Source organism: Neolamprologus multifasciatus, chromosome 14, assembly GCF_963576455.1.
Source record: "Neolamprologus multifasciatus chromosome 14, fNeoMul1.2, whole genome shotgun sequence".
In the NCBI taxonomy this organism is placed as follows: domain Eukaryota; kingdom Metazoa; phylum Chordata; class Actinopteri; order Cichliformes; family Cichlidae; genus Neolamprologus; species Neolamprologus multifasciatus.
In genome coordinates this window covers 16,915,529-16,925,896 of record NC_140452.1, presented here as the reverse complement: position 1 = coordinate 16,925,896, position 10,368 = coordinate 16,915,529, and the positions used below count along the sequence as shown (strand labels likewise).

General features: G+C 41.9%; 1 protein-coding gene across 4 annotated transcripts in view; it reads right to left on the bottom strand.

The window, feature by feature from the left end:
- Window positions 1–1,208: 1,208 nt before the first annotated feature.
- pak4 (p21 protein (Cdc42/Rac)-activated kinase 4) overlaps window positions 1,209–10,368 on the bottom strand; it is a 47,256-nt gene continuing 38,096 nt past the window's right edge. For all 4 annotated transcript variants that reach the window (XM_085184803.1, XM_085184802.1, XM_085184801.1 and 1 more), the window contains 3 exons: window positions 4,697–4,822; window positions 4,476–4,610; window positions 1,209–3,260 (listed from right to left, as the gene is read on the bottom strand). In XM_085184803.1, coding sequence (XP_085040929.1) covers window positions 3,105–3,260; window positions 4,476–4,610; window positions 4,697–4,822 — 417 coding nt within the window. In that variant the 3' untranslated portion in view covers window positions 1,209–3,104. The remainder of the gene's footprint in view (window positions 3,261–4,475; window positions 4,611–4,696; window positions 4,823–10,368) is intronic.

Here is a 10,368-nt window from a genome sequence, read left to right as displayed (position 1 = left end):
ACCCCCTCAGAATCAGCTGACTGCTTTTTTACACCAACTTCAGTTTATGGAATGAAGCTGTGCAACATTTTACCTTCATACTTTCAGAGTTACAGCCTCTAATGGAGGCTTGCTCTTCATTAAAAGTGCAAAGTTTTGTACTCTTGGTCTGCGACGAAAAAGTTTTCACAGCATGAAGGCAAAATTATGCACGGTTTCATGAAATATACTAAAGTTATTGTACATGAAGAAAAATCAGCTGATTCTGAGCAGGTCAGGCGGGAAGAATGGAAGTTTTCATGGAATGACTTCTGTTTTCTGATCTTAGGATTGCCAGGGCAGAAGCCCCCCCCCCCCCCCCCCCCCCCCCCCCCAAACTGAACTATTATAAGTAGTTTTCATTTATTAGTTTATATCTTTATTTATTTAAAAATTCTTCATTTAAAATCAGTTTCCTGAGTGGTCTGCATGTTTCACTTTGCTGTAATGTGGTTGTGCAGACAGCCCAATCGTCGGGTTACTTTGATATTTCACTGAAACTAAAGAGATCTCGATTTTTTTTTTCCTATTTAGGTTTTAGTTTATTTTTACCAAACTGTGATACTGTCAGCCGATTTCAGCCGCCTAAGGAGGAATTTGGGACTTGAGTCGTTATCATTTGGTAACCGTTATGATTTCTATGAGCTGCAAGAAAATTAAAAGAGGAAGGGCAGGCCGAAAAAAAAAAAAATCACATTTCCATATTCTTCTTCTACCCATCAGAGCTCTTTACCCTTTTAGATTGTTTCGGTGCAAGTTGTGCAGGTTTGGACAACATGGATCTAGAAAATTGTGGAACTAAATAGTCCTGAAAGCACGATAAGCTCAACAAAAGTGCCCTTATACAAAAACCAAGAATTTTCATGCAGGAACTATTTTCTCTCAACCAAACCACATCTGAAAGCGTATCATTCTCCAGGAGGAAGCGTAAGCGGCCCGTGTCGAGAGGCTAATAGTCGTGCACCAGCAGAGCTTGCAGGTCCACATTTACATATTGAAACTTGTACTGTTACGAGGGAGTGGTGCCAAAAAATATGGTAAACTCTGTGCTGTTGTTGGTCCAGCAGCTGACTGTTTTTAGGTGACAGAAGTCAAAATACACACCCTCTCTCTTTCTTCTCTGTCGCTAAACCGAGTGTTAAAAAGAATAAAAACTACTCTAATAAAAACTTTCCACTTTAGTTAATTTCTTTTGGTTGCATTTCTTCCTCTTTGCGATGAACTTTATTGCTGTTCTCTTCTTTTGCTGTGCCAGATTATCAACCAATCAGCATCTGACCCAACCCTGTTGGCTTTTTAGAGGGCCGCAAACACTCCAAAGCATGAGTGCTGGTTGAATTTGCACAGTTCCTCTCTCTGTGCAGCCAAAGAGCTGAATAAACAGACGCTGCACCACAACATTAATGTCCTCCCTCTCGGCTGAGCTGTAACGATAGCAGGCCACATGCTTCTATTCACTGGAAAAAAAACAGTTCCCCCATGAAACAAACTGTTCGTTTGAGTAACCGGGTAAAATGATGGCAAGCTCTGCAGCACTTTAATAACCATTTAGTTGAATTATATTAAAGCAAAGGCTGACATCTCCAAAACTGCACAACTCGCACCAAAATGATCCAGATGCATAAGTAGCAAAACAGTCCAGAGGAAAAATGAACAAGCCTGATTTTGGTAACCTGTCCCTTAAAGGGTAAATCTGTGCCTCAGGTCTCGTGCTTCCTTTAGTTTTTAAACATCTCTACATTATTAGCAGCTGGAAGCAGATTTTCACACGAGTGTTAAATCTCCAACAGACACACTCTCTGCTGGAGCGTGAGCAGCACAGCTCATTGACAACGAAGCTGCTTTTCTTAATCATGGCTGAAACTTCTGTTTGTGAGGTGGAGTAGTGTTAACATCGTCCTATAAATAAAAGCCTCTGCGTGACAGAGACCAGGTATTATCTTATTTCAGAGTGGACTCAAAGTGGCAATCAAACACGAAACGAGCAGAGGAACAATGTCAGCAGCTGGAAACTTTGGACAAAGACGTGAAAGGACCACAGAATAAAAACAGCTCAGTGACGGGCCAACGAGCAGCAAGTCAGGCTCGTTTTCTAGTTTGTCGAGTGAGCGTTGAGTGTTTAAACCCTACTGTTCTAAAAACACGAGTGAAAATCAACCAAACCCAGGGGGTGACTCAGACACTCAGACGCAGGTTTAAGGGGCTGTGTGTGCTGTATGTGGTCTTTCTCTACAAAACAAAATAAAACTGGGAGTGCAGCTTCTATCTCTCATCAACAGTGCTTAAGAAAATAAATCATCACATCTCACTCTAAAATAAACCAGGAAACACTTTACAACAACAATAAAACAATCACAAAACAGAGATAGTATAACATCACAAGTGATATAGCTCTCTATGTTCATTGTACTTCAGGAGAAAAGAAGAAGAAAATTCATCTGAAACCACGACTCCAGTGTTTACTTTTTCACTTAGTGTACGTTTGCTTGTTTACGACAGGAAATTAGTGTTTTTAAGGCTACAGAATAAAGTCGGAGCCACAAGATTTCCTCTCTCAGTAGTAAGTTCTGGCTGTGATGAGGACAGTCTCCGAATGCAGGAAAAAAAACGAAAGAAAGAAAATCGGCTTACAGATTGTCCAATAGTGATGTTAAAAATCAGCCAATGGGCTCTCGGCTCCTTCAAAGCATCAGACTGGTGTGCAAAACCTCACCTTCACACCTCAAATCCAGGTAAGGGCCACAGATAGGAGAAAAAAAAGATCCACAGTTCTTAATCTTTCCAATTGAGGCTCTTCAGGAAAAATTGTTTACAGGAGGCTCCTCTGCTGCTCACACACACATGTATGAAACACACACACACACACACACACACACACACACACACACACACACACACACTCCACCTTATTGCCTCTGTTTGCTTTTGGGAATTCACTCTCGCAGTTCAGTGACTCACAGAGGATACTCCTGCACACCCTGTTTTCACGTCTCCTGTCTGTGACCTCTGAGGGTCACTCCTGTGTGTGCAGGAGTATCCTGTAACACCATCTCCAGAGTCCAGGCGTCTTAGTGGCGCGTATTATCTCACTTCATCCTGTTCTGCCGCATCAAAGGCACGATGCAGGACGGCGGCCCCCCCTTCGACAGGAACGGGTGCTTGAGAAGCTCGCTGGCGGTGGCCCTCTGAGCCGGGTCTCGCACTAACATCCGGTCCAGGAAGCTTTTGAGCAGAGGGGAGACCTGGGAGAAAAGAGACATCCAGGTGTTACTGATGCTAGAGTTAAGACTTTAATTGCTTGATGCCAAAACTTCCAGCTGTTAATCTAACTACCAAAAAGATGCTTCATTTAACCACATTGGTTAGTTACTCACAGTTTACTTGTTTTGTTAAAACATGAATAAAAGTTGAAGCTTGTACTTTATGTTTACCGATTGTGTTTAGATGCCGATGAAGTTACAAGCCCCAAACGCAGGAAAAACACTGTTACAAGCCAAAGACTCAAATATTTTAGTTCAAAAACAGTCTCAAACTGTTTTTATGTCCCTGAGAGCAGACATGCCTGACACGGTCATCTCAGGCACATGGAAGCTGCACAGAAGCTTTACCACCCAGCAGGAGCTGAAACAGCTTTTTTCAGACCGTGTGCACCGAGGGGTCCAGAATAAATAAAAGTAGTATTATTTTGAATTGTGAATCATGTAGAGTTACTCTGGGAGAGTCCAGGATTAAAAATATCAAGATGGGATTGAGAGTCTTAGCTCCCTTTGAACACTGCTTTTAATCTGAAAGCGTACTGCCCTGATGGATGTGATACTCTTTAGCTCGTTTTGATGCATTCTCAATCATCCAGGTAGGTAAATCTCCAGATGTTGCTTCTGTTCCTCTGGTGAGTAGTGTTTTCAGTGGGAGAAACGTTTCATCACTCATCCATGTAACTTGGACTGACTGAAGAAGTCACTTGGATGAGTGACGAAACGTTTCTCCCACTGAAAACGCTATGTCCAGACGAACAGAAACAACTTTTGGGGACTCTTTAGTTCAGGTGGCATCAGCACCAGGACCTGAGCCAGGCCACAGATAACTTCTGTCATTGTTGCTTGATGACACAAAGTAGAAATCAAAGTTGCAGATTACTGAACACTCCTTTCGCCTTGCATGTCATTTCGCTCATGCAACATTAAAATAAGGACAAATTATAATCACACCTGTGCTAGCAGTCGCCATAAACACCACCACTCCATTCTTCCTCTTGTGGAAGCAGAAGTTCTGCTTTCATGTAAAACTAAAATACATTTCTGTGCTTTTGATTGTGTTTCTGTCACTGAGGGGAAACTGCAACACTAAATTCTGCCAACTCAACTGTGTTTCATACAAAGGCTGGTTTTATTAAAAGCTGATCTGTCTGGTTTATTTCTGGTGTTTTCAGCTTATTGCCCTTTCTTCTGTTGCTCTACCTTGTGCAGATTCTTCAGTTTGGGTGGCAGGTTGTCTCGAATCATTTTCATGGCTTTGAGTGGCGGCTCATTGAAGTACGGTGGCTCCCCATCCACCATCTCTATGACCATGATACCCAGAGACCAGATATCCACCTGGACACAGAGAGGAGAGACCACCAGTGAGGGGTGGAGACAAAAATACAGGTTTATCCTGACAGACAACACAGCCAGAGTGTTACCTCTGGTCCGTAAGGTAATCTGGATATGAGCTCTGGTGCCATCCAGTATGGAGTTCCAACCAGAGACTTCCTTCTCTGCACTTCCTTAGACACCTGTGCACAGAAACCAAAGTCGGACAGCTTCACCTGCAGATGGAGAGGAAGGAGGAGAAGAAGACAAGAAGAAACAGGAACATTATTGTTAACATCAAACATTTTTCCGCAGCTTTTCTCAAACAGACTTTACTTGAGCGAGCAGCTCGTGCTCATTTTGAGTCTCATTTGTGGACAGTCCCCATAGCTCTTATGGGGACTGTCCACAAATGACTGTTGTTGCTAAACAGTTAGTTCCAGCACTTCCTGTGTCATGTTTCCCCACCTAGTGGCTTGATATCATTCACTCACCCTACAGTCAGAGTGTAAACTGTATATAAAAGATGAATGAAGTCTGATGTTCTCCACACAATCTGACCAGAGAAGGGATGATACTGAGCCAATGATGATACCCTGGTTCATCCCTCATGTTCACTCAGTTCAATAAAAACGAACAAATAAGAGTTTACAGAGACAGAGAGCTGAGGCATGTATTCCCCAAAGCCTCTATAGAGTCAAGATGATCCCAGCTGGGCACCTTTCATACCTGGAAGTTACAAACATCTTTTACGGTTCAGCTATGGGTCAGATAGACGCCAAAGGCTAAGACTGCAGCTACCTTCAGATTAATATGGTGGAGTTAGTGGACTGAATTTGGAAGTGACTTTAAGCTCAGCTGATCTGAAGTTCCCCAAGTGTGTGTGTGCAATTATTCATTCATTTGTTTAGATAAGTGTGGGTGTACTTTCCTGCCTGCATGATGCACTCATATACAATCTGATTCTGTGTAAAACACCATTTGGATACTAGATAATAGACTCCTGGTAGCAGAGCCAGAATGGTTATCGGTTTACTGTTTCAGCCGCATAAAAATAAATATTCACACAGTTTATCTGATGAACCACACATGACCTCATGTCAGTCAGGCATCGCTGCCATCCACACCTCTTTCTGAGAAAGTTTTTGCATGGCTGCATACTCAGACACTGAGCCTTGTGCTGAGTGTCTGCCACAGTGCTGGCTGCTGGGTTCAGATTACTCATAAAGAGAAATGAAATGGCCTGTTAGGAGAAGTGGTTCACACTGCACATGTGTGAACACCACCATACACAGACATGAACACGATGGTCACTGAGCTCCACGTCCAGCAGACGATACAGCACATCCCAGAACAAAAACCCACTGCCTGACCTTACTTTAGGAGGATGAAACCATCACACGCTCAGCACGCAGGTGCATTCAGACACAACAAACACTCTCGCCCCTCTGCCGAGAAACGCTTCTTGCTTGGCTGATTCTGCTTCCCCTGCCAGGCCAAACCACAAGCAGCAAGTAAAACCCAGCCCAGCACCAAAACACCACAGCTGCCAACAGGAAGCGCTCCGTGAGAGAACGAGACCACCCAGAGAACTTCAAACTACGGTTTTTCAAATAAGCAGACCGCTACTTCCCCCAGAGCCTGCATGCTCATCAGTGCTTCATGTTTTATTGTAACTCGTTTAGGTTCATTCAGAGTGCTAACAGATGACACAGATGACTTGATTTTTATTATTTACTGAAACTTTAACTACTAATACAGATACTGGAAATAAAATGACTGCATAGCTAATCACTAGGATGGAGCATGACATCCTCTGCTTACAACGGGGAAACAATTTATTCTGGGAAATGTACTCCTTAGACATGCCACTTTAGACTCATGTTAACCTGAGCCATGTTTTTAACTATGAGGCTAGTTTACAGGCAATAAAACTGTGAGAATTTATTTATTTTTGGTTATACTCTTAAACGTGTTTCCTCTAAGAAGGTTGTGGGGGTTTATACTGTTTATTATTACACTGATAAAGAAAAATATTCTTAAAAAATCATGTAGAAGACCTGCCACCCTTCATACATTTGCAGTCTTTAGACATGTATGGAAGTTATGCTTTCAGTTTTAGTGCTGTATGGGTGAGTATTTTAAATAGTTGAGTTTCAACAGCATTCAGTATTTAGACTAATAAGATTTGTCAGATGGTGATGATGAGTTGTGTGGGTGTTAAAATTTTTGCATTCAAGTGATGTAAATTTCCTCATCAGACACTGAGCACAAGGCTGCATGCAAACATCTGCGTGTCCACCAGTATTTTGGGACCATGAGGACTTCTCCAACAGAACTACAGCGAATCAACATGAACCCTACAGATGGACTCCAAGTCTACTTGGAAAAAAGGAGAATAGGAATGACTCATCTGTGGTGTCCATCTGTGTCAGTAAGCAAATATAATCCCTCCCTTAGAGCCTTTTTCCTCCAAAGATGAAATTTAAATAATATTGATAATAATAATAATAATAATAATAATAAACTAACACTTTGTGTTTGTAGAATCTGCAGTGTTTGAAAAACTAGCCAACACATCATACAATAAATAAATTAAACAATCTGAAGGTAATTAGAGCTACCAAAACACTACTGGAGACATTACAATAGAAACATTTCTGCCATGTTAACTCTCGTTTACTCATTTTATTCTACTGCAGCAAACTGTGGACACAGAGTCTCACAGGAAGATTAAACAGAGCTGGCGGGTGCTTTATCTGTCTCACGACAGAGTAGACAAAGCGCTTTGGTGTCACTGCAGACAAACGCTTGGTCATGCATAGATCGATCTGGAGGCCGAGGGGATGGCGAAACCGCAGCTCATAAAGACATCAACCCACAAGCATTCATCAGATGTGATCAAGCGCAAAGTGGTTTATGCAGAAGCATCAAATGTGTGACTTGCACAGCAAGTGCGCTCTCAGAAGAGGCTCAGCAAAGACCTCCGTCTGTGTATAATATATACGCACTACACTGTATAAGCAGGTTTCCTCTCATTGGAATTGAGTCTAATTATTAAACATGAATTAAGAAGTGGTGGGCCAACTCGGCCCTGCAGGGCTGAAGAGTTACAGTGAAACGTGTGGTCTTGATTGCAGCTTTAACAGCTGTTACAGACAGCCTAGCATCCGTGATCTGAATGTGCACTTTCTGACTAAAGAGGTGTGAATTCAGATCAAAGATGATTATGAGGTCATGAAAAAAAGGAAATGTGGCAAACTGCTGAGCTCCAGTTTAATAATTTAATGTATAATAAGGCAAATGGTTGCTCTGTGCTGATGAGCTATTAACTGAGATGTGAACAGGATTACAAACAAAACCACCAAACGACGATGATCACAATGCCAGGAGAAACTGCAGGTGTAATGACGCCAGAAATACACGGCAGCCGCTTCTCTACAGGAACAGCACAAAAAACTTTTCTAATGAGGAACTGATTTCATCGTACACAATATAGAGCCTCGTCTTCTATGAAGAAATGTGTGTGGATTTCTGCAGAATTTTGTTTTTCATGATGTGATGAGAGAGCTACAACACACACGGTGAACATATTCAGCATCACAGTTACATCAACTTATCCTATGTGAGAAAATTTTGGCAGCAGTGATATTAAAACATTAAGTCAGCAAAACCTGCAGAGTTCTTCAGTTTTAGAGGCACAGTTCGTGTGTGTGTGTGTGCACACTATGACACACCAGAGCATGAGTTCCTTTTTTTATTGGTTTAACTGTGGTTTCATTTTCTGTAGAAAGTAGAAACTTGCTTGTCACCAGGCAGGAAGCGATTGGGCATCTGTCTCAGATGCAGCAGTGGTTAAGAGGCATCTGGTTCCTTTTTCTAGCTGCCATTTTATTTTAACTCATGCAAAAAGTGGGCTTGGTTTTGTCAGTGGCTGCAGTGCATCCTGCAGAGTTTGTGCACCTCGAGAGACAAAATTTAAGTAGAAGAGATAAAGCTGCACCACTACGGGCGCATGCCCTAGTCCTTTCTCACAACGTGATGCGCTACAGCAGAAAAAAACTCTGATAATGTTATTAATATTAGTGGTTAGTGCATTCTGCTTAAGTAATGGTTTACTGGGAAACCCCCACCCTCACATTTAAATAGAAAAGAGTCATACTTCAACTATACTCACTGTATAACTAGCTAATAATTAATAATTTTAAAATTAAAACAAACAATAAAAAGATAGGAGAGACAGCCTTTTTGTTAAAGGGGATGAAATTATTACATAAAAGTGATTTACATGGATATGAAAACAGGCCTGGGTTGAAATTTCTTCTCTTCCCTTGTTTGAAGTGTTTGAAAACTCCTCGTATTTGACATTTCAGGCTCATCTCTACATCTGCCTGTTCTGCCCTTTCTCTATATCTAGTACAGTTTCAACGTGGCAGGTATACTGGTGCAGGCTGGATTAAAGACAAGTTTGACAGTATTTGGATGAATGTTTTCTTATATTTTACCAAAACACTTTTTCTCCGTTTGAGTGACTGCTGCCTGCTCCACTCCGTGTGCAGTACATACGTGGGCATGTTTATTTGGCTAGCTTTGACATCAATGCTTTTTCACATCTCTTAATCATGAAGTTTAACCATCATGAGTAAGTACCAAACGCCTTCACCTCAACGTCAAGCATAAGCCCAAACTCTTAAAAGTCTTAATCCTTAAAGAGACCTATGGAGAGGTGAGCCGGCCACAAAGCTCTACCTCATCAATTGACAGTCTCACGCTTAACGTGTTTTATTTAGTTCAAAATGGTTTCCTGTGACAGATTAATCCGACACGCAACATGCAAATGAGTAAACAAAAAAACTCCCCCCAAAAAACTGCAGCCCACAAGTTGCCCATTATGTACAACCCCATACTGACCAGACACATTTACACAAGCACATTCAGCAGCTGTGAGCTCTTTTCTGAATAGTAAAAAAAACAACAACCCTGGGTTACACTTGCTAAACTGAGAGTGCACCACATTATTAAAAAAAAAACACTGTGCAAACTCCAGTAAGGGAACTGAGGGTGGGGCTGGAGAGCTCAGTGATCATAGGACCAGAGAAACAACTCCCCTGTCATAGAAGGCTCTGTCACTGTGACCCACATAGTTGAGTGGAGGACAAGTTTTAATTCAAGCTGTCCCAGCCCCAACAACGCTCAGGAGGTCAGCGAATTCTGTCTATCGACGAGCTCTCCCGCCCTCTGCAAGCACCGCCGAGGCATACGAGGGTCTGAGGGGAAACGAATCTCCTTTGGTGATACTTCAACGGTCATGTGCAAGTCTATATTTAGACATGCACAACACTGCGATTTATGATATTTGTGCTCTTCTTCGTATGACTAATAGAAGACGCTTGGTGATAAAAGGTCTGTTACAGTCTTTTGCTAAAAAAGTGCTTTCTCAGCAACTATGTTGTGGTCTGACAAAACCGCAAGTGTGAGGCCATTGTTTTAAAAACAGAACTATATGATTCACCTTCCTGTGAAACTTTGACCGATCAGCTGGCTGGGGTTTCTCTTGTGTTGCTCCAACATTTAAAAAAAAAAACTGTTTGGTTCTACGGAAAAAACTTTACTTGTCAGATTATTAACATATAACACGTCAGACATTCATACATAATTTAAAGCAGTTCTTCATTGTTTAGGTTTTAATTCCCTCAAAATTATTTTGAAAGGTGAGTTCCTGGTCCCCATCTTTAAGAAGGGGGACCGGAGGGTGTGTTCCAACTACAGGGGGATCACACTC